General features: G+C 39.0%; 1 protein-coding gene across 1 annotated transcript in view; it reads right to left on the bottom strand.

Moving 5' to 3' along the window:
* The window catches only part of LOC132405448 (netrin receptor UNC5A-like), a 580,373-nt gene that overhangs the window by 52,010 nt on the left and 503,267 nt on the right, over window positions 1-25,096 (bottom strand). The window contains exons 9-10 of the mRNA XM_059990261.1: window positions 16,533-16,620; window positions 9,638-9,806 (exon numbers count right to left, since the gene is read on the bottom strand). Coding sequence (XP_059846244.1) covers window positions 9,638-9,806; window positions 16,533-16,620 — 257 coding nt within the window. The remainder of the gene's footprint in view (window positions 1-9,637; window positions 9,807-16,532; window positions 16,621-25,096) is intronic.

Genomic DNA, 25,096 nt, shown 5'->3' with positions numbered 1-25,096 from the left:
AATCTCTTACAAAAATTAATATCTAAAGAATTAAGTTCATGCAAAGTTTCAAAATGCTGTGTATGCTTTTTTAAAACGCCTATTTCACTCATATTTTACAAATAATGGCATCTGCAATTTAATTCACACTTTTTTTGCAAGCTAGCTATAGTTCTACTTCATTAGAGAACACAAAGTGCATATTAAAATTGGGTCTATGTAATTGAACAGAATAACTCAATAAGATTGCAACTGATCTTGTATGTCATCCAATTTTTTTGCACAATCTTCATACTTCTTTATATATTTAGAGCCCAAAAATCAGTTGACTCATTGATTGAGTACCCACACCTTTCTGACAGAAACTTCCAAATACCCTCCAAAGTAAGTACATTTCCTTTTATCTCAATCCCAAATCACCAACAGTGATCCTGTGTTTAATTCCTGGTCCTCATTCTCTAGCCCAAATAAACTTCCTAACACATTTACCACAGGATTCCTTAACATTAATTTCCTTTAAGTTTCATACCACCGGGGTGAACATCAGGAGGAAAACCTTCCTTTAGATGATGACTTTCTGTTCTCTTACTGCTCAGAAATCTACATTTCTGCTTTCTCTTGAAATCCACACCATCACTCAAGCCACATCTGATGTACACTAGCTGCTCTACTTTGTTGGAAACTTGTGGAGACTTAGTATGTCACCAAAGACTGCTACAAATTTCTACAGATGGATAATGGTGAGTATTCTGACATTGAATCACAGCCAGGTATAGAGCCTCCAATGCACAGGAATGCAAGAGCCAGTAGATGGTTGTCAACTCAGCAGCTCCATCATGGTCACAACAATCCCTACCATCAAGAACATCTTAAAGATGGTGTCAAGAAGGTGGCATCCATCATAAGCACCCTCACCATTTGGGGTGTGCTGAAATCATTGAGTGACAACTGAGATTGGAAGAAATTAGCAGGATGGGCACCATCTAGGAAAAAGATTACAGTCGATGTTTCGGGCCAGGGCCCTTCAGCAGGATTTCCGGCATCTGCAGATTTTTTCTTGATCATAAATAGAAGAAATTAGCTGGGTACAAAACCTCATAACAACTCAATTTAAGGAGACACCATTTTGTCATGGCCAAAAAATCAAGTTTTATACAATTGTCCTCCAATAACAAGGCCATCTCTGTTCAACATTTCTGTTACGTCCTTAAAACTTGGAAATGACAAAGGCATCTGAAACAGAACCAAATTATTTAAATGATGCTTGTGAGCCAAAAGAGAATGAATCTCTCTTTTGATCTTTCTGGTAAAGATCTTATTGACTGTGCAATCAAAAATGAGATGGTTCACTCAAATTTGAACTACAAAGTTGTTGGTTATTGCAATATCTCAGTGATGCAAAAATAACCTCAGTAACAAACAAGCAGGTTGAGGTTATGGAAGGATGGAGAGAAAAGTACAATTATTATGAAAGTGAATTAACGTGTTGAAACAACTTTGGTGAAATTATTGCCTTTCTTTTGAGAAGGTACTGGTGAGTCACCTGCTTGCACTGTTATTTTTTTAATATATATTTCAGGTGCTGCTGGATAGGGATCCAGTAATGAGGAAGCTCTGGAGACAGATATCCAAGTCACATTAGTGTGTGACAATGACAGAACAACCTGATTGCATAAACAAAAGCTCAGATCAAATTCAGGATTCAAGATTCAAGATTGTTTAATACCAGTTCCAGTACACAAATGTAATAGAGAATTAAATTGTTACTCTGGATCTGATGCCAAGTTACAAAATAAGATAAAGAACACATTGAAAAAGGATAAATATACTGTATAAGAGAATTTATATACATAGAATGATTGCATTTCCATAAAGTGACACTACTCACAGGAGTGTCTGTATACAAGTTGACAATAGAAAATGATAAAGCAGTGATTGTGGTGGGTGTGAAGGGATGGGTTAGTGGGTATAGTGGGTAAAGGTGTTGATCAGCCTTATTGCTTGGGGAAAGTAACTGTTTTTGAGTCTGCTTTTCCTAGAATGGATGCTACACATTGTCACTTCCCTGATGGAAGGGATCAGACAGTCCATGAGGAGGGTGAGTGAGATGCTTCATGCTGTTACTGGCCCTTTGCCGGCACCTTTCTGTATACATCTCTAATGGCATGTAGGCTGGTGCGGGTGACGCATTGGACAGTTTTAACTTTCTGTTGTAGAGCCTTCCTGTCCGCAGCAAAACAGTTTCCGTACCATGCCGTGATGAAGCTTGTTAGGATGCTCCCTATGGTGCATCTGTAGAATGATTCAGTATAGATGTGCACAGTCCAGTTCTCTTCAGCCTCCTCAGTAAGCAGAGGAATTGGTGAGCTGTCTTGTTTGTATGGAATATGTTCTGGTACCATAAGATAGTGTGCAAGATGTGCACTCCCAATAACATGATAGGAGGGGTGTGGGTGGTGCGAGTTCTCCTGAAATCAATAACCATCTCTTTTGTCTTGTTAAGGGAGAGGTTATTTGCCTGGGACCAGGCCTCAGGATCTTCCATCTCCTCTGTGTTATTGTCTCATTGTTGTTAGTTATATGCTCCGCCACTGTCATGTCATCAGCAAACCTGACAATAAGATTACTCAGGTGCTTGGCCATGCAGTCAGGTGTGAGCTGAATGCCCAGCAATGGGCTCTGCACATATCACCTGTGTTGAGGATGAGGAAGAGGGAGGAGACCCTGACTATCTAATATATGTTGGTTAGGAAGTCCAACACCCACTGGCACATTGGTGTATTTAGGCAACTGAGTTTGCTCAACAAGGACTGTGGGACAATCTTTAAAACTCTAAAGTGAAATGTTGACACAAGAGACTGCCAGTGCTGGAAATCTGGATCAACACACAAAGGAGCTGGAGGAACTTAAAGGGTCAGGTAGCATCTATGGAGGGAAATAGAAAGTTAACATTGAGTCAAGATCCCCACTTCTAATGAAGAGTCTGATCTTAAATGTTAACTCCATTTCCCTCCATAGAGGTTGCCTGGTCTACTGAGTTCCTCCAGCTAGTTTGTGTGAAATGTAGCAGTTAAACAAGGAGACTTTATGTACCTTATCTTCTTCAGAGTTGATGGAGCACTACAACTGAGAGCACCTGTTTTCAGCCAGCAATACCGGTACTCTTGAGATAGCCAACATTGCAGTTTAGAGTCTTCAGCCAAACTGATTCACTTATCTGCCCACCCCAAAATTACTGAATGTGCCAGAAGTACCAAAGCCTGTGGATTGACAAAATCCTGACTAGAACTAAAGACATCAGCTTTAGAAATCATTGTCTTTGAGATAAACTGTTCCAAAGGAACTATAGCTCTGGCAACTCCTTGATAAGATGGAATTTTCCCAGATTTGTTCTGTCAACAAAATGGAGAATGAATCTAAACTGGCCAATTATCATGTTATTTGGCTACTCACAAACTCAGTGAAACGATGGAAAAAATCATTAGCACTGCTGTTGTGGCTTTTACAATAAACTACTCAATGACTTGCAGCTGTTGCCTTTGAGTTAAATTTACACACAAATCTCAAAGGTGGCTGTAAGCCAGGGCCTTTGGCTGTTTCTATGACATGCACCTGCCTTCAGTGCGGCTGTCTGATGCTCTTGAAATCTCTGCCAGTGGAAGTGTAGTGTCAATGGAGAGTAAACATTCTACACCAATGGCTTCCATCTGCACAACAGCTCCACCAAACTTAAAGAAAAGGGTTTAAATGAGCTCAATTCTATGAAGGTGAACACAACATAGAGCCTTTTCCCTCGAGAGATTATATATGTCAGTTATGGGCATGAAGGGATATAGGGAGAGAGTAGGAGAATGGGGCTGAAAGGGAAAACAGATCAACCATGATAAAATGGCTGAACAGATTTGATGACCAAATGGCCTAATTCTGCTCCTATGTCTTACGTCTTGACGTATGATGATCTAGACAAGGAAAATAAAATTGAACAGTGGTGCAATCAGTGGATTTTCTGCCTCACTGTTCTTGTGACATAGGTTCAACCCTAATCACTTGTGCCTGTAGAGTTTTCATATTCCCTCTATCACTACAAAGATTTCCTCCCAAATCCCAAAATTTGCAGATTGGTTGGTTACTTGGCTGCCACAAATTGCCATTAGTGTGTAGATGTGTGGTCGGACCAGGGGAGCAGTGGGTGGAGGGGAAATTGATGAGAATATGGGGACATTAAAATGGTTTCAGTGTAGGGTTAACAGGGTGCTTGAAGATAGATGCAATGAGCCAAACTGGCTGTTTCCATATTTATAACTCCATTTCTTTAAAGCGATTCATTACAATTTTAATACACCATGATGCAACTCCACCAATATGGCTATCATGATGCAATACACTGCTATGCCTGTAATTTCATTCCTGAACTTGTTAAATTAGCAAAGATCAGAAATATCATAGAGTGTGAATATTTTTCTGACTCTCCCTGCTTCTCACATGGTTTATTATTAATTGTAATACAGCTATCTATTACTGATTTAGTTATCACATCATCGCCCTTTCCACAAAGGACAATTTGTGTAACCTATTTGAAAATTCAATAAAATATTTTTTTAAGAAAGGACAATTTGTGTATAATAACAAGTTTCAACATTTTTTCCTTCCATAGAAACTATGAATTCAATTAGAGTTTAAAATGTGTGTTAAAACCACGTTTTCTCAATTTAACCTAAATTAGCTCATCAGCTACTTCACAAAGAATGATAGAATGATAAAGCACTACAGGAGGCTATTCATCCTTCCACGGTAGAGTTGTCTAATTAATCCCATTGCCCTTTCCTCATAGTCCAGTAACTTTCTTTATCCATCTCTCAAACTGAGTAATATGCATGAGCATTAATCTATTCTTTGATGTGTAAAACTGCATGATATTCCTTCAGTTCTCTGACATAATCTTTTACTTTGTTTATTTGAAGTTTCTTAGTATTGTTCTATGCTGATTGCATAAAATATATCAATACAGCATATAACCTTACCACATTAATATTACTTCACAAAATCAATATTCCTCATGCATTTTGTCTTTAATTATAAACAAACTTTAAGAAAGACACAATCAAGAATTTGGCCATTAGTAAAATGAAAGTAAACTTTATAAATCTGAATGGGTAAATTTTGCCTTATTTTGTTAATTTTACTAGTAGCATCTGGAATTGTTGATTGAATTTACCCAGAGGATATCTGAATCAATCTCTAGCTTTTCATCAGGCATTTTGGCAGAAAAGAGGGCCAATCAGGTTCTTGCCTGCTTAATGCTCATTTCCCACCTCTTGAGTGGTTTAACAACCACTTAACTAGTCAAGTAGTAGGCAACAGCATTAATTCAGCCCTGGAGACAGGAACTGTAGAAAATTAAGAATGACAGTGAGAGTGTAAAGTTTAAATTGCTGACATTAACAGTCTCAGAATTGGCAAGGCTGATTTATAGATAAGAATATTAGGAACAAGAGAAGGCCATTCAGTCTACTGGTCTTGCTTTGACATTCACCTAAAAATATTATCAGTCCTCTCCATTTATGCCTATTGGTCTATAATGTATTGTCATTTGCAAAATACTGTAGGTGTTGATCAGAAATAAAAGCAGAAACTGTAGCTCAGGCATCAGTGAAATGAAAAACAGAAGGTACTGATGAATTATCATTTCATTTTTATAAAACATTTTTCTGCCAGTGGATACTGCCTAAACTGTGACAATCTGAGATAACAGACACTAAATGCTGGTGGAACACAGCAGGCCAGGCAGCATTAGTACAGTCAATGTTTTGGGCCGAGACCCTTTGTCAGGACTAACTGAAAGAAAAGATAGTAAGAGATTTGAAAGTAGGAGGGGGGGGGGGAATCTGAAATGATAGGAGAAGACAGGAGGGGGAGGGATGAAGCTAAGAGCTGGAAAGTTGATTGGCAAAAGGGATACACAGCTGGAGAAGGGAAGGATCATGGGATGGAAGGCCGAGAGAGAAAGAAAGGGGCAGGGGAGCACCAGAGGGAGATGGAGAACAGGCAAGGAGTAATTGTGAGAGGGGCAGAGAGAGAAAAAAGGAAGAGAGAAAAATATGAGGGGGGAATAAATAAATAAGGGATGGGGTAAGAAGGGGAGGAATCAAAACAGTACATAGTGGGAAATGGCACACCTCAGGATTAGCCCAGTACTTTTTATCATTATGATCAATGATGTCTTCACAAAGGTACCAGTGGATATAGGTAGGTCACTGTTTGTGGATGACGGGGCCTTGTGGAAAAGAGGCAGAAACATAGATCATAAAATCAGGAAACTACAAGGAGAAATTGATGGAGTGGTGGAGTGGGGTTATGATTGGGGATGTAGATTTTCAGTAGAAAAAACTCAAACTGTACTTTTCACCAGGAAAAGAATTGAGGTAGGGAAGAAGTTAAGGATGTATAGGATTGAATTAGAAAAGGTTGGATCATTTGAATTTCTGGGAGTTATATTTGATTCACAATTAACATGGGCAGACCATATCAGGAAAGTTGTGGAGAAATGTAAAAAAGTAATAAATGTGATGAGATGCTTGACTGGTAGGGAATGGGGAGAAAGTTGATCAGCGTTTAAGAGAATTGTATGTGGCTTTAATAAGATCTGTGTTGGACTAAGGAAATATAGCATATGGATCAGCAGCTAGGTCTCTAATAAGGAAACTGGATGTGATTCAGGCTCAGGTTTTGAGAGTGTGCAGTGGGGCTTTTAAAACATCACCAGTATCAGCCCTGCAGGTAGAAATGGGAGTAATGCCTTTGGATTTAAGAAGGATGCAATTGATGGCAAACTACTGGGTTAATTTGCAGGGGCACAATGATTCTCACCCTGCGAAAGGAGTGTTGCAGGAGTGCTGGGAGAATGGAAAGTTTCAAAGGGATAAGTTTAGCAGGGTAGGGAATGTTATTGATAAAGAATATGGAGTGTTTGATCTAAGGATAAGTCCTTCAGTAGTTTATCTGGTTGTAGCTCCATGGAAGCTTGTATGGCCTGACATAGACTGGCATCTGTTAGAGGTATAAAGGAAATTAATACACAGCAGCCTCTCTGGACTCTGGATTGGGGATTGCCAAATGTTATGTGGATTTTCTGGTGTAGTCTGTTCTGTCATTTGCTTTTGTGATATCATTCTGGTGGAACGTTGCCTCATTTTTTAACTGCATTGCATTTGTGGTTTCTAAATGACAACAAACTGAATCTGAATCTGAAAGGAAAATATAAAACTGATTTGGTAAGTGCCTTCAACTGTCACGTGATGGAAAAGTATAGTGATTATACTCAAATTTATAAGGATGGTGCTAAGGAAACTGAAAAAGGAGTGACAGGGTTTGGGGTGGCTATACAAGCAAAAAAAAATTGCTATCAGCAGAAGAACATCTGATAAGTTAGCAGTGTATACAGTGGAGATGTTGGCAGTGTTGATTGTGTTGTGATGGGTGGAGAAAGCTAGACAAGTCAAAGCATTGATATGCTTAGATTCATCCTCAGTTCCAGCAAACTTAAGGTCTTTTCACTCAAACAGTCGGCAAGATGGACTTCAGTCAGTCACAAGAATTGCAAATCAGGGAGGTCAGGTTAAATCTCAATGGTTTCCAGCACATGTAGGGGTGAAAGGGAATGTGAGGGTGGATGAGTTGGCAAAGAGGGTGCTAAAGAAAGAAAATATAGAAATGCACGTTAACATCAGCAAAGCAGAGGCTAAGTGTGTAATCTGGGAAAAAAATCAACCAGATGTGGCAAGAAAGATGGGACAGGGAGGGGAAAAGGAGGCATTTATATTATCAAATACAAAAAAGTGTTGCAGGTACTAGGGAAGGCAGTGAATACAGAAGAAAGGAAACTGTGTGGATTAGGTTAAGACTGAGGAACTGTGCACTAAACCAAACACTGAAATTGATAGGGAAACACCAGACAGGATTGTGTGAGGAATGTCAGGAAGAGGAGTCAATAGAACATATAGTTCTGAGTTGCAGGAAGTATGGGATACAGAGCGAGATTATGAGAATTAACCTAAGGGAATTGGGGGTGCAGGAATTCACATTAAAAGGGTTACTGGGCATGGGTGAGAGAGCAAAAGGTAGGGTACCTTTCTTAAAGGGTACAGGGGTTTTTTATAGGATATGATGGATAAACAGGAATAGGGTACTAGGATGGCCAAAGATGGGAGGATAAAGTAAAGGTTAGGGTATGTGTGTGTGAGAGGATTTAGAATGTGAGTATCACACACTCTGGAGCAGAAGGTGGCGGTAATGCACCATTAAACTGGGTGCCAACTGCCGTAAAACAAGACGGAGCGAGAGAGAGAAGAAGGGGAGGAGGGGCATTAACTGAAGTTTGAGAAATCAGTGGTCATACCATCAAGTTGAAGGCTACTCAGATGGAATATAAGGGTTGTTCCTCCAACCTGAGTGTGGATCTGAGATAATTTGAGATTATTTCTTTTTATTTTGTATTTTGAAAGTTTAAAAGTTTTGTCCACTCTCTAGTTCTATAGCAACATTGAAGCTTACTTTTAAAGTAATAATTTCTTATGTATATAAACAGAATGTGCTGAAAATGCTGAACAGGTCAGGCAGCAACTGTGGAAAGAGAATCAATTAACATTTCAGGTTTTTGAATCCTTCACTAGAACTGGATATTTACTTCATTTCCATCACTTCGGCTGTCAATTTCTCGTGACTGTCACTTACATCCAGTCTATCTCTGACTCCTCCCATCTTTCCTTCCTTGAATGCAAGAGATTCTGCAGATGATGAAAATCTTGAGCAGCAACACACAAAAACACCCAAAAACACACAAACACAATGCTGGAGGAGTTTGACAAGTCAAGGTTCATCTATGGTGGGTAATAAATAGTTGATGTTTCGGGCTGAAAGCTTTTGTGGTTTTGAAATACTCCTGGGTGTCGGAAATATTATATAATGAAAAAAAGGCACTCGTGGATTTTTTAATTCAAAAAGAGACTAACATTGTCTGCTGTCAAAACATTTAGGAGAAGTTTGGGGACTGAGTAACCTTGTTAGTTGCTGGATGCCCTACCACTGTCCACACCAAACTGAAGGTTTTGGCCAGAAAGATAAGGCCTCCTGCTGCAGGTACCATTCCTGAAGGGCTAAGGATCAGAGGTGTGGTCTACTTACATTCATTTTTTCAAAAACATGTTCAGAGATCCATTAGATTTTCCTACACCTGCTTATAGTCCAGATTTCAAATCACAATATTGTCCTGCTGCACTGCACAAAATGCATGCCAAGTTATATATTTTAATAATAATTCATTCCCATTTACAAGTTATATGGCAAAATCTCTCTACATTATAACACTGAACAAAGAAAGAAAACCAACTCAAGTTATAATATTGGTAAATAATACTAGATGAATCATTTACATGGCTCTTACTGATACAACACAAATTCATTAATTTGACCACTAAGATTCACTTTAAATTCCATTGAAAGCTTATATAGTCATCAATTTGTGTTTATTAATTGACCACAGGCAATTTTCAAGTTACTTAGAAATCTTTGTCTCAGAGCACTGTTTCAGAATAGACAGTTACCCTGTACACAACACTGTACATATGAGAATCCACTTAAAGCAGGCAAAAACATTTTTTACCTCCCAGTTTCCTTGGGGTGATTGTTTCTTCAGCTTGATGGACCAGTTCTCCAGATTTCCTTCTGCACAGTGTTGAATGCTGAGGATGACCGGCCCAGTTAGCAGGACACCTGGAGGCCCACAGCTGACAACTGGACTGAGCAGGGTCTGGCACCCTGCTAGAGGTAACCTCAATTATAAAAATGTTAAAACATTAATGAGCAGTGCAGAAAATGTGTTATTCTCATTTAAATTTACTACAATTCATCATGCAGTTCCTCTTAAAACAAAGATTCCCTTTCCCATTAAAGGTTAAAAAAAATAAGAACAGTTTGACTAAATTGTGTGAGGACTTTATTGCTCCTGGATATACAACAGGGCTTATGAAGTTTTTTTTTTAATTTTGTTTTTGTATAAAGCTAAAATACTACATTCTAATTAGCAATCACTGCCAACTTGCTCTTGCTTTAAATTGATAATCTGTGATTAAAACAAACCTATGTTTATCATAAGGAATGAATGCAAGTGTCCATCCAAACAATGTTGCATTCCTTACTTGTCAAAATTTTTTCTCAGATTAAATAAATGAAAATATTATGTTGAGGTGATGTAAATAAAAATCTAAGGAAATTGCTTTTGGAAGAAAAATTATAACTGGAAGTGACAGGGGCACTTTTAATTAAGTGAGTAAACCAGGATTGATATTTTTAAGCCAAATTATAACTTTATATTTGTGAGATAACAGGATATTGCACATAAACATCCATTTATAGTTTACTCTGCAGTTATATTATCTCCCTGCAATGTGGTTTTAACCAGTCTCTAATAAGAACTGGAGCAAGAATCTCTGGAGAAGTGAATCAAATGAAGCTTATAGTTGGCATTGCCATAAGTATTGGGGAATTGTAATGCAAAAAATCTAATTCTAGAAGGCCCTTGTAAATAATTTCAACTGTATGACAAATGACAATACATGCAAATGAGTTATTTATCTTATTTTAAATTTTAATATCAACAAGCTTAGCTATTAAGCATAAAAGCAGAAATAGAAGCAAGAGCAGGCCATAAGGGCCCTTGAGCTCTCTTTGTAATTCAAGATGAGGCTGACCTGATCTTTGTCCTCAGTGCCATTTTTCTCTGATTTCAATAACTGTTGATTTCCTCCAGAAGTATTAAACTATCTATTTCATCCCTGACTATACCTAATATCTTAAAAACCAAGATGATTTCTTATTCCTATCCTATGTAGAGTGGAGTCCTTTTTACAGATCACCTGCCCTTTGAATTTGGAAAATCATTGATCTTTTGCTATGGTTCCTACCAGTTCCCCCCTCCCCACTCCCAGAGGAATCTCTGTACTAAAACCTTTCCAACATCAACAGGGCAAAAGTCAGGGAATGGCAGGCACAAGAATTACTGCAGATGCTGAAGTGGAAGAACAGACTAAATTTGCTGGAAGAACTTAGCAGGTCAGGCAGCAAATATGGCTGGAAGTAAACAGTTAATGATTTGGTCTGAGACCCTTCATAAGAACTGGAAAGAGTGAGGACAGAAAGCAGGATAAAATTGTAGGGGGACTTGTGAGTAATGAGTGAGTACAGGTGAAGGTGGGGGGGGGGGAAGATGGGGAGAGGTGGGAATGATAAGTTGGAATGATGTGGAAGTGGCAAAGGGCTGAAAATGATGGAATCTGATAGATGTACCACACTTGTAAGGTACGTTTTAGTTTAGATGAATGCAGCTCTAATAACATTAAAGGACCTCAGTAACTTATAGAACAAAACAAACTGGCCCTTCATACTGTAACTCACTATCGAACAACACTGTGGGTAATCCTACATTAGAAGTGTATGGTATTTAATACTTCAGTAGTATTTGAGTAATATTGTAAATATGTTGTCTGATGAAGCACTCTTGAAATAATCAATTGTGGTTCAACTGTAGTAGTGTGTGAATGGTATACATCTTCACACCATCATGTCATACGTGCATGCCTAACTGAAAGTAAAAATGAACTAGTCTTCCATTCTCAGCTGTGTGTTTCCTTTCAATTAGTTTTATGTTCTGGAGTACAAAACATAGAGGTGGTGATGAGACAGTTTCCAAATCAACCTAAGATGACTACCTACCTGTTGAAGCGCAGCAGGACGCTTGAGTTAAAAATATAAAGTGCAGCGAGAAATGAATGAATAAGAAAAAGAAAACAGTGCAGCATGTGCTTCTTCAGGAAGGCGCGGAGATGGTAGAGTTTTTTAAAAAAGGCTGAAAGTGGACAAATCCCTGGCTTCCTAAACAACGAGTACACAGTGATGATAACATTTTTAAATAAAGCAGAAATGGTTGGCAACTTTGGATGGATAGGGACATTCGATTGCCCAGAAGAACTGGATATTGTATACAAAGCAAATTGAGAAGTATATGAAGCAAGTGGAATAGCTGATGAGAAACGAGGGCCAGTTGTGCTGGGTGCATTGGGTGGAAGAGCAGACAGTTCACTTAGAAGTTTCACTGCTCCAACAAACCAGCCAAAGTGAGATTTCAATCACAATCAAGAGAAAATCCGCAGATGCTGAAAATCCGAGCAACACGCACAAAATGCTGGAGGAACTCAGCAGGCCAGGCAGCATCTAGGAAGAGAATACAGTCGGCATTTTGGACTGAAATGTAATTCTGTGTGCGTTGGTTGAAGTGAAATTTGCTGATATCATGAAAGTCATGAAGGAACATTTTGAACCAAAACCATTGTTGATCACAGAACGATTTAGGTTTCTGAAGTGGAATCAAAAGGAAAGGGGGGTATGTGGCAGAATTGAGGAAATTGAATGTTTTCAATTCCATGATGGGCCTAATGGTGCACTGAGAAGTCATTTAGTTTATGGAATATTACAAGAAAGCATTCAAAAATGGTTCCTAACTGAAGATTAACTGTCATTTAAAAGAGCAGCTGAAGTAGCTGTAACAATGGAAACAGAAGACAGAAACACAATTGTGTTGTAGTCAGGAATAAAAGTGAGAATGACCAAAATTGCAATGTCTAAATAGAAACTGGCATGGCTCAACAAATTGTGTTACCATTGTGGCAGATGCTCCCACACAGCAGACCAATGCAAGTTTAAAGACAAAACTTGCAGAAAATGCAAAGTAGGACATATACAAAGAGCATGTGTCACAGACAAAAACAAATGGACCTCATGGAAGAGAAAAAGGTAAAAAGTCAATTTGCTGTTTCAAAAAGAGCACTAACCTGCATGCTTTGAAAAATCTAATAATAAGAGTGGGTAGCTTTGAGATTTACAATGCAAAAACTAACAAGAAGCAAGTAATATGGCTTACACCTGAAGTGAAAATTAATTAACAGAAATAGAATGCTGGGAAACTCAGCAGTATCTATGGAAAAAATAAACAGTTGATGTGTCAGGTTGAGACCCTTCATCAGGAGTGGAAAAAAGATGAGAAGTTAGAGCAAGAAGGTTGGGGGGGGGGGGGGCAGGAGGGGAGAAAGAAGTACAATGTGGAAGGTGATAGCTGAAACTGGGAGAAGGGGAGAGGTGATGTAAAGAGCCAAGAAGCTGATAGGTAAGAGATAAAGGACTGGACGAGGGGAAACCTGATAGCAGAGAGTAGAAGACCATGGAAGAAAGGGAAGCAACAGAGCAAGGTGATGGGCAGGTAAGGAGATGAGATGAGAGAGGTAAACGGGAATGGGAATGGGAATGGTGGGGGGGGGGTAAATTATCAGAAGTTTGAGAAATCATGCTATCAGGTTGGAGGCTACGCAATTAAAATACAAGGTGTTGCTCCTCCAACCTGAGTGTGGCTTCTTCATGTCAGTAGAGGAGGCCGTGGACTAATTAAAATGGAATTGGACACTAGCTGGTCTGTTTCAGTCATTCCACAAAATGAGTTTGAATGGTATTTCAAAGATACTAAACTGAAGCCTAAAGCCTAAAATATCCAAGTAAAAACGCATTGGAGGAAAGATATCTCTTGCGGGAATGACATTTGTAAAGTGCAATACAACAACCAACAAGTCCTTTGGGCTTGTACCTGGTTTAAAAAAATACAAACAGGAGGGCCAGAATTATGGGGCTGTGAGAGACTGAGACAACTATGACTTGATTGGAGATCCATCCACTATTTACGAGCCACATCCCTGCAATAGAGACAACTGAAAGCAAATTAAGAAAGGTGCTGGATGATGCCACAACAGTGTTCAGGGATAGGAACGGAAAAACTCCAACATACCAAGGGTAAAAAAATGTTAAATGAAAGTGACACAACCCAGTTGAACAAAGCACGTCCAGATTGTTCTGCCATCTGTGATAAAGTAGCCAATAAGCTCGATCACATGGAGGCTGGAGGAACCCTTTCTGAGTGGAGCCCATGGGCAATTCCAGAGCTTCTAGTAGCCAAGAAGAATGCGTCTGTCAGGGTTTGTGGTGATACTAAGGCCACCGCCAACCCAGTGTTGAAAGTAGATCAATACCTCCTGCCCAGGATGGAGGATGCTAGGAATATTGGTAATGTTAACCCCAAAGCCTTTGCATTATGTTCCCTTACAACTGCTGAGAAAAATCTCCACAAATTGACAGAGAGATCCCAGTTTACTTTGGGATGTAAAATGTTTCATCTAGTACTTGTATGGGAAAGAGTTTTCCCTCATTACTGATCATCAACCACTAGTGTCCATTTTCAATCCATAGAACAGCTTTCCCTTACAGCAGCAGCACACATGCAAAGATGGGTTCTGTTTTTTGGAGTATACAATTATAATATTGAATTAAAGAGGATGACTAATCATGGGATTCCTGATGTATTGTCCTGTTTACCCTTGTAAAAGGAAATAACTGAAGATTTTACAAAAAAAGACACTCCTGTTGACACACTTGCCCTGATGCAAATCGAAAGTCTCCCTATTGCAGCACAGATGATCCAACAGGAAACTTGAAATGACCCCACACTGTCTGAGGTCTACATGGCATCCCAAAATGGCTGGTATGTGCAGCAGAAATTCCAGTTCCCCCATTTTTACTAACACTCTGATGAACTTGCCTTGACGGGATTGCATTATGTGGAGATTGAAAATTGCTGTATCATCCAAGCAGACAGCTAAATTGCTGGAGGAGCTACATGCTGGTCGTCCAGTCATGATGAAATGAAAATGTTGGCTCAAAGTTTTGGTTTGTGGCCTGGGGTGAATCAGCGGATCGAGCAGCTTGCCATGCATTGTTCAGGATGCCAACATGTTCAGAGGTTGCCAAGAACAGTGCCTCTTCATCCCAGGGAATGGCCTGAATTACCATGGCAGAAGATTCACGTGGATTTGACCAGAGCGTAATGGGCACGGCATTTTTGGTAGTAGTGAATTCAGCCACAAAGTAGCCGGAAGTGTTCCTAAAAGCCTCAGCTACAGCCCTGCACACTGTCATTGAGTTGAGAAAGCCTCTTCTCAAGGACTGGTGTTTCAGAAAACTTAGTCAGTGACAATAAACCCGAGTTTGTTGCATAACATTTTTAGTCATTCCTGAAAATGAATGGAATAAAACATATTACATCTGCACTGTATCGTCCAGCTACAAATGGCTTGGCATAAAGTTTTACTCAGAGTCTACGAGAATGCACTGCGAGCAACAGCAGCAGAACACATTACACTGTATCAGAAGCTCAATAATTTCCTCTTTGCTTATCTGTGTAGCACACTCCACAACAGCTATGCTATTCTTGGGTCATTCCCTGTGTTCATGCTTGGATCCCCTCAATCCCAAACTCAGAAGGAGTATAAAGGGCAAACAGCTGAGACAAAAGGAAGTTCTCAAACAAGGCAGTTCAACATTTCACTTCTGGACAAGCAGTCCTGGCGTGGAACTACAGAGGTGATCAAAAGTGGGTACTCAGAAAGATTAAGGACAGTAGAGAACCTTTCTCTTACACAATGGCGATTGCATCTGATATCATCTGGAGGTGACTCATTGATCAGTCGAGGAGATTAGAGTTAGTTGTTAAAGAAGAAAGGTGGTCAAAGATTTCAGAACCACTTCCTGCAGACCCAGAATCAACACCTGTATACATGTTGAGATGCGTTCTATATTGAATTGGAGTCTATAGCTAAGCAGAGAGGAGTGTAGTGTATTTAATATTTTGGTTCTTTAAGAACTATTTTGCTTGATTAAGCATTGCTTGTTTGTTTACATAATTTATCATGGGTTATACACAATAGTATATGAATGGCTTACGGCATCATGCCACTACATCATACGTGCAAACCTTGCTAAAGTAAAAATGATCTAGACACAGTGTTTCCATTCAATAAGCATTATGATTTGTAGTAAAAAACATAACAAAGAAGGCTGTGTTTCTGGACAGCAGCTTTTTCTGATGATTAGTAAACACTGACTTTGCCTGTCATGCCTGTCCAAATATTTGGCACCCTATTCATCGTTCTGAACACTTACCTCTGTCACATCTTTAGTGTGTACCACCTACAATGGGCACTGCAATCACATGCCTTGATCACCTAGATGGCACCTTGCAAACCCTTCTACCATCCACAGGGCAGTAGGTCCAAAGTAATGCTGCTGCATACAGGTTCCCACTTTAAGTTACACCCGGTCATGATTCAGAAAAATAATGGCATATCTTTATATCCTGGAATATCCTACCCAATAACACTGTCCAGCTATATCATCAGATATAAGGCAACATTTCAGGAAGCCAGCCCACCACTAATTTCCAAAGGACAATTATGCTGGCTTACCTGTATTGCTCTCATCCCATGAGGGAATTAGTAAACATATACACTTAGCATTTGCCCTGCAATCTGCACCACTAAGTTCATATTTCAGTATGTCTTGCTAGAATTGCTGTTCAATACAAGAATATATGTACACATACACAGGATCTTGATATTGCTACGTACCTCATGTCCTCTTTCTTGTGGACAGTAAGGTACAGTTCATAGATCTTTCCTCGAGGAATAGCTTCTGGTGGAATGAGTAAGCTTATACCTAGAAAGAAACAAGAGTCTGGGGTTCAAATTTTGTTATCTCTAAAATAAAATGCATGGATTCTTTAATGGGCATCTACCGTTTTCAAACAGCTCGCATCTGTTTGCAGAGGAATCATGCTGCTCACATCGCAACTTTACTTTCCAAGCATTCCATTATAAATTGGCAATCAATATAATGTCAATTTCTCTTTCTTCTTTCCCCCAAGCTGAATGCATATCTGTTGGATGTTATACACTAAGTGGCAAGACTGAAATATACACACAAAGCATGCAAACTATCTTGAGCTACACATAATCCTGGAAAAAGATCAGAAAGCAGTGGAGAATGTGTGAGGCATTTGGTGTCCCTTAGTTGCCTTGGCCCAGGATCAAAAATGCTATGACCCATGACTTCATGTGCAGACATCACTGATTATAGAACTAGATGGGGCAATAGCAAAGGATATTGTAACTTGCAAAATTTAAAACTGCTCAAGTAGAAAACACCATTATTTTTGGTATGCTCTTCTCCTGGCCTTAACTTTGGTTCTGAGGAAAGTGACCTTAAGTAATGCTGGTTTCAACAATGGTCATAACGAAATTTGTCATAATGCTTCATGAGCATTAAGGTTCTCCCGGTGATATCGACAGGGAATAAGGTAGGAAGGTGCAATCTTTTGTTGCTTCCTTTGTTGAGTACTCACAAAATAGGCAGATGAAAATAAGGTCATTTGCACATTCTGTTCTACTCATCCAGATGTTGGAAACTGAGTAAAAGTTTGGGAATACAATGCAGTATCAGAAACACTTTGTAATTATAATGCTGAGCAGCTTCTTGATATAATATTCCACTTTATAATACAAATGACAGAACCAGTCAATCCATCTGCTGTTCCCACACAATTAAAAGTTACCTAGCGTTGGTTAACACAGATAGAATGGTACTGTAAGATGGAAAGGTTAGGTTAAAGAGCCATTTTGCATATTAGTGAGCTGTTTCTCACTAACAATAAACTTTGACAAAATAATTAGTGAAAACCAGGAGATATAATTTCATTACAGGGAGCACAATTATAATATAGTGATTTTAGCCTTCAAGTATAAACCAAGAGCTGGAGTAAACTTGGGGAATTATTTCCTATTTACAGCAATTGAAATCCAAGCACTGTCAATTCTGAGTTCTTTCTGAATACACAAGACATCAAAGTTTTAAAAGTAAATTTATTGTCAAAGTACATATGTCACTACCTACTACCTCGAGATTTACTTCCTTGCGGGCATTCACGATAAATACAAAGAACCACAATAGAATAAATGAAAGCACACACAAACACAGATGAACAATCAAAAGACAACAAATCGCAAAACAGATAAGAGAAAAAAAGTAATAAGAATAATAAAATGGAGAACATGAGTTGTAGAGTCTTTAAAAGTGAGTTTACAGAATGTGGAATCAGTTCAGTGTCGGGATGAGTGAAGTTATCCCCTCTAGTTCAAGAGCCTGAGGATTGATGGGCAATAGCTGTTCCAGAACCTTGTGGTGTAAAGAGCATGATCATGGGTTCCTTGATGCTGGATGCTGCTTTCCTGTGACTGTGATCTTTGTAAATGTGCTTAGTGGTGTGGAGAGATTTACCTGTGGACTGTAACCACTACATTTTGTAGGCATTTCCACTCAATGCATTGCTGTTCCCATATCAGGCCACAATACAACAAGTATCATCTCCATCACAGTTGGCATGTCACCTTAAACTTTGACAAAACTGTGCAAACTGCTACTAAGAAAGTAGAGGTATTAGGTTCAGAGTTAATCCTATTTTGGATGATCTCCTTGCATCTTGTGTACCTCAACACCACCTTTCAAGCACACAACTCATCCAAATCATGTCAACAGCAGTTAACCGTCCAACATTTGTCTGCAGTGATCATTTTAATTACATGAATCCGAATCATTACTCGCACTGTTTACTCATAGAGGAACAGCAGAGGTTCCCAAACTTCAGTAATTGAGCTACGGCTTGAAAACAAGACTGAATTCATCCTAACACATTCAGAAGCAAATAAAACAATGAAGTATAAATATAAACGGAAGATAGATGAATTCTGAATTCACAAAACAGAAGAAAAGAATGAAATACAAAGTTGAAGTTGTTGGTTGCCTGAAAAATGCTTAAATTGTGAATTCAAAAGCAAGCTTGAAATCCCTAATGAGCCTAGACAGGCAAAGAGTTGCTGCTCCTTGGGTTTATTTTGAGCTTCTTAGGTGCAGAGTGGGAAACCAAACCTGAAAAGTCAGAGTGCAGAATGGACAATGAGCTACAGTGACAAGAAGGCATTTTCCAATTAAGTGCAGGTGTTCTTAAAGCCATTACTCAATCTGAATTTTGTTTCTCCGTGCAGGGAAAATGAAGTCATGAGAACCAAATATAGTGTTCTCAAATGAAAGGAGGTACAATTCTCGGCTTTAATGGGCATGATAGTGATAACGGAGGGTTCAGAGCAGTTGTTTCATTTTCTGCGTTGTCTGGAGGCATGCCAATGAAAGGGATAGGTATCGTTGGAGATGGAATAGAGAAATAATTGAGAATCGCAGAGGGTATACTTCATCCACAAAGCTGAGAGTGAAGGAGGAAGATGTGGCAAACTATCATCTGCCTCTCATTTGTTCTTTTCACACTCTCCCTGCAACTAATTAATTTCTGGTTCTGATGAAAGGTCACTGACCTGAAACTTTAACTCTACTGCTTGACTGGTTGAGTATTACCGGCGTTTTACATTTTATTTTAGGCTAGCAACAACTGCTGGTTTTCCTGACAACCAGACCTTTTCAGAAGGGACTAACATCATATTGTAGTCAGATAACCATGGCCTGATTCCTTTATGCAACAGTAAAGTTCCAGCAAACAGGAGCTATCCATTAAATCATCTGACCTCTGTGCTCTCTGCATTATTTAGGCCAAATAAACCTACTTATCTTGCCCCCTCAATTCATCAAATACCACATGAGAAAGAGCTGAAATACAAGGGAGAGCTTCATATTCATTGTATGGTTCCACTGCTTAAAGCAGAAGCATTATTGATGACCTGGTTGTGGTCATGCAACCCATAGACCAAATGCTACAGAATATGTTCACGGTACAGAAGGAGGCCTTTCATCTAGAGAAATTCTTTGCCAGTGTACCCCACTCAGATTCGGTATGCTTACTCCAGCATGCATCTATGTTTTCTTTTAAGAATGCAACAACTCTCCTTAGCAATCGCCTGGTATTCCAGTGACACTTTATGTAAAGGTGTTGCTCTGATCCTCTCATCACATGGTGAAACCATTCCAACAGACTATGTGAATGAAATGTAAGATTGTGCAGAGTGCACCATCACTATAATTCATCAGATGGATTCCGTAATAGAATCACACAGCACAGAACCAGGCCTTACTGCCCATCAAGTCCATGCCAACCCTAAAACACCCATTTAATTCCTCTACTCTCATTTTATTTTCTATTATTTGAAGAGACTTTTGCTTATTTAGTATTGATTTTGGGTAAGGAGAGTAGTAACAGAGAATATAAAAAGGTCATAAGACTTGATGAGATGGAGATGGCTTCTTGATATTTCTATAGTGTGCACCATTGAATAATATTACTTCATTTAAAACATCCACTATCACTTAAATGGTGATTGGTTATTGTTATTTTCTCACCAAAAGATAAAATAGTTGATCCTTCCTAAATTATCATAGAAAAATCATAGAGTTTTGGACAATGGTACCTAATTTAAACTTAACCTTTCTAGAAAAGATTTTAGGACAGTTAAACCATTTTACGTAAGTGGTGTGAAATAGGCTCATACTAAATTAGAAACTCCTTTCCATTGTGCCCAAAGCTCTTTACTCATTAAAAACATAGAAAAATAGAAAACCTACAGCACAATACAGGCTCTTTGGCCCACAAAGTTGTGTCAAACATATCCCTACCTTAGAAATTACTAGGCTCACATATAGCCCTCTATTTTCCTAAGCTCCATGTACCTCTGCAAAAGTCTCTTAAAAGACCCTATCGTATCCACCTCCACCACCGTTGCCGGCAGCCCATTCCATGCACTCACCACTCTCCTCTCTGAGTAAAAAACTTAACCCTGACATCTCCTCTGTCCCTACCTCAAACCTGTGTCCTCTTGTGGCAACCATTTCAGCCCTGGGAAAAAGCTTACTCAAAGCTTACTATTGGGGTCAAACACCCAGCCTCACCTGTGATATATAACGCAGCCAAACTTATATTTTTCAGATTTCCTTCTAATTATCAACCTGCCATTTCAGAAATATTTGGAAGCTCTTAAATATCCAGAAAATATTAAAATTTGTAAAATATTGAGGAAACAAGCAAGACTGAAATTTGCAATACACAGATTAAATCCATCATTTGACCAGTCAATTCAATAATGTTATTTATTAAATACTTACCTTGTTCCCTTGCATCTGTTCCTCTCCTTTCAAATGAATTGAACCATTACTCCTGCAACAACCATGAGGATTCCAACAGAAAAACACAATCAGGAAAAGGGTGGAATAGAGTGGCCAGTAAGATCTAGTCTTCCTTTCTTTTACGGGAAATTCTGTCTTTCCCCCGCAAAATCTTGCATATTGATTGCAACAGAATTTGGCATGGGGGAAAATGGGCTCTTGTTCTGTAATGGGGCTGCTTTGCATGTTTGATAAAAAGTAATTTCACCCAGATTTTCCGGATTAAAATGAAGTCATCACTTCTAATGTCATCTTAATTAGACTCATCTGTGTTGCATCCACAACCAGTACAATCTTCCTCAGGTAAAACACCTGAAACGTGGCAACAATATTCCAAACGCAGTTACTGTTAATTTTCTTCATCCTAAAATAAGCTCCCATTAGTCATTTTGCTCCACTTTCTGACTTCTAACCACGTTCCCAGCTGTGCTGTTACAATCCCTTTAACACTGCATGTCCTGATTTAATTAACAGGTTCCTTCTGATGCACTCATCAAGTACCTAATGCATAATGTTCATTCCACATCCTTCCAATTGTTTCCACTAGTTATAAATTATGTCATTTCTGCATCTTTCAAGGGGAGCTTATGCTCATATATTTGATGCTGAATTGATTTTCCTCTCAAGGTTCAACCTTCAAAAGAAAATGAGGAACCCTGTTTGAAAAAAATCACTCAACATAAGACATTTTTGAATGACAAGCTACCTCCATATACCCAAAGCTATCTTTCATGATTTCCTACAAGAATCTTTTCTATGTTACTGAATTAGTTCATTTCTGCTTCATGGAAAATAACATCTTTCTAAAGTGTTATATTTCTGATCCACATTTACCTGTTTAATTATTCAAGCAGTAAAGTTACAACAAGAGTCCTCAACAAATGCAAGTGTAGTTATTATTATTATTAATAAGGAAAGTTGCAGTCTATCATTTAAAATGAAAGAATGTTTGTACAGGAATATTTCATGTCAATATAACACTAATTAAATGCCTCAGAAAATGCTTAAACTATTGACATTGTGAACTAAAAATATTTTTGTAGAATAAAATTAGATTTTCCTGATTTAATTTCTGCAATAAGCTTAACTGAGAGCGTGACTTCAGAACCAAAATCAGAATCACAATTAGGTGTATTGTCACTGACATATGTCATGAAATTTCTTGTTTTGTGGCATCAGTAGAGTTCAGACATGACAAATACTGGAAGTTACAATAATATAAATAGGTAGATGGACAGACAGTTAGAAAAATAGTTCAAAAGAGAATGTTTAAGAACAGTTCCAATATCTGATGGCAGAGGGGGATAAGGTGCTCCTAAAACATTTTATTGTGGGTCTTCAGGCTCCTGTACCTTCTCTCTGATGATTGTAATATGAAGAATGGTGAGGATCCTTCACGACGGATGCTGTATTCTTGAGGCATTGCCTTTGAGGATGTTCACAATGTTGGTAGTGGGGGTAGGGAGGAAGGTTTATGCCCCGATGGAGCTGGCAGAGTCTACGGCTCTCTGAAGCCTCTTATGATCCTGTGTATTAGTGTTTTCATCCCAGAGAGTGATGTAACCATTCAGAATGCTCTCCATGGTATACCTGTAGAAATTTTTGGTGACATGCTGAATCTGCTCAAACTCCTAATTAAGTATAACTGCTGATGTGTCTTTGTCATCATTGCATCAATATGTTAGGCCCAGGATAGATCTTTTGAGATGTTGATGCTCAGGAACTTGAAACTGGTCACCCTTTCCACCCCTTACCCCTCAACGAGGATTAATGCATGGTCTCCTGACACCCCCTTCCTGAAGTTTATTATCAATTCATTGTTCTTGCTGTCATTGAGTGCAAGGTTGTTATTACAAGACCACTTGATCAGCTGATCTATTTCACTTCTTTACACGTCCTCGACACCATCTGAGATCACAGTCATGAGTGTAAGGAATGTGGAGCATTTGGCTAAGGTGCACTGGTATTGATTGTCAGCGAGGAGGAGGTGTTAACCTCCAATCCACACTGACTGTGGTGGTCCCCAAAGAGCAAGACAGGAATCCCGTTGCAGAGGGAAATACAAGGGCCCAGGATTTGAAGCTTGCTGATTAGTACTGTGGAGAGGATGATGTTGAATGCCAAGCTGTAATTGTTAAGCAGCAGTGTGACACAGTTACTGCAGAAAGTCTAAAGCCCAGTGGAGAATCAATCAAATTGCATCCATTCTAGACCGGTTGTCACAGTCAGCAAATTGCAGCAGGCAGGCAGGGGTTAATTCTAGACATGACCAATTTCATAAAGCACTTCATCACAGTAGATGTGAATGTTACCCTGCTCTTCTTTGGCACCAGTATTATTGCCAGGCTGCAGCAGTGAGAGGCTGAACATATCCTTGATTGGTTGGCACAGGTTTTCAGTACCCTGCCAGGTATACTATCGGGACCTGATGCCTTGTCAGGGTTCATCCCCTTGGAGGATGTTCTAACGTTGGCCTCCATGACAGAGAGCACAGGGTCATGCAACACTGTGGGAATTGGCAAAAGTGTAGTTTTCTTTTCCCTTTCATTGCATGTTTTAGCTGGAAGCACAATTATTTTCCAGAACAGGTGCAACCAGTCATTCTAATTTACACTAAATATTTAAACTTTTTCCCTTCTTTTCTCAAGGTGTATAGATAGGGTAAATGCAAGCAGGCATTCCACTGAGGTTATGTGAGACTAATCTAAAGATCATAGGTTAAGGGTGAAACGTGAAATATTTAAGAGGAACCTGAGGGGCATCTTCTTCACTACGAGGAGTTGTGAGTGTGGAATGAGCTGCCAGTGGAAGTGTCGGATGCAGGTTTGATTGAAACATTTAAGAGAAATTTGGATAAGAACATGGATGGGAGGGGAATGGAGGGCTGAAATTCAGGTGTGAGTCGATGGGACTAAGCAGAATAACAGTTCAGCACAGACTAGATCGGCCGAAGAGTTTATTTCAGTGCTATAGTGCTCTATGACTGTGATTTTTAAATCACTTTACAGATAGCACAAACGAGACTCATGTAAACAATGAATTACCACAAATTAAATGATCTTAATGTAAATGCTAAAACAAAAACTTTGCTTAATTTTCATTGTTCTTAAAGGCCACAGAAATGTATATACGAATCAATCGAGATTTATAAGAGTTTAGCTAGAAGTCTGCTCATCCTCATTTGTTTGGACTGACAGACCTTCTACCAGAACCTGACAAGGAGCAGATTGGGCTGGAGAAGGAACCCCCTTGTTGGGCTGCTCCTGGGCTTAGCCAGGAGCTAAGCTGTACCAGGCAGTGGGCAGCCGGGGGATTGTTTGACTTAGTCTGATTACCTACACTGAAAGTAAGGCTATACTCACACTTGGGTGACTCTGAGCAAGTAGTATGTTCTTCCATGACCAATATGAGTCACAGGGATCCATTGAATAATGATAACAGTATTTTAATGTAGACTCTATGTTGTGTTAATTTAGAAAATAAATAAAACTGTTTTGGAATAATAAATTGAGGGAGCTGTCTGTCCATTATGTGTTATCAGAGTATTATGGCCATTAATGTTTGAGGTTTATAATATTTTAATGGTTTTGAGTTAACATGGTTCATATATCTGGTGCTAACATCTGCTCCAAACCCATTACTTTATTAAACTGCCAGACTTAAGTGGCAGATGGAGAAATAATAATGTAAACACAAGGCAAACACTGAATATAAATAATTTGCTGTAATTTAAAACTTAGCATTAATCTTCGAAGAGTTTTATTCTACCATTTGGTATTTTGGAGATCATCAGTGGATGGTTTTACTCATCTCTGTAAAATTTTCACCATATAAATGGGAATATTGACATCTCAGATGGAATCTATTGTTTCCATATTAAGAAAAAGTTGAAAATAAGGAACTAGTGAGGGTAGATTGAGGTATGTATAATAGTCCTAGAGGAGACAGTTGTCTATTAAACATGTAGGCCTAATCA

This window comes from Hypanus sabinus, chromosome 15 (assembly GCF_030144855.1).
Source record: "Hypanus sabinus isolate sHypSab1 chromosome 15, sHypSab1.hap1, whole genome shotgun sequence".
NCBI lineage: Eukaryota > Metazoa > Chordata > Chondrichthyes > Myliobatiformes > Dasyatidae > Hypanus > Hypanus sabinus.
Note: the sequence above shows the minus strand (reverse complement) of the source record. Positions and strands in the feature narration are given on the sequence as shown.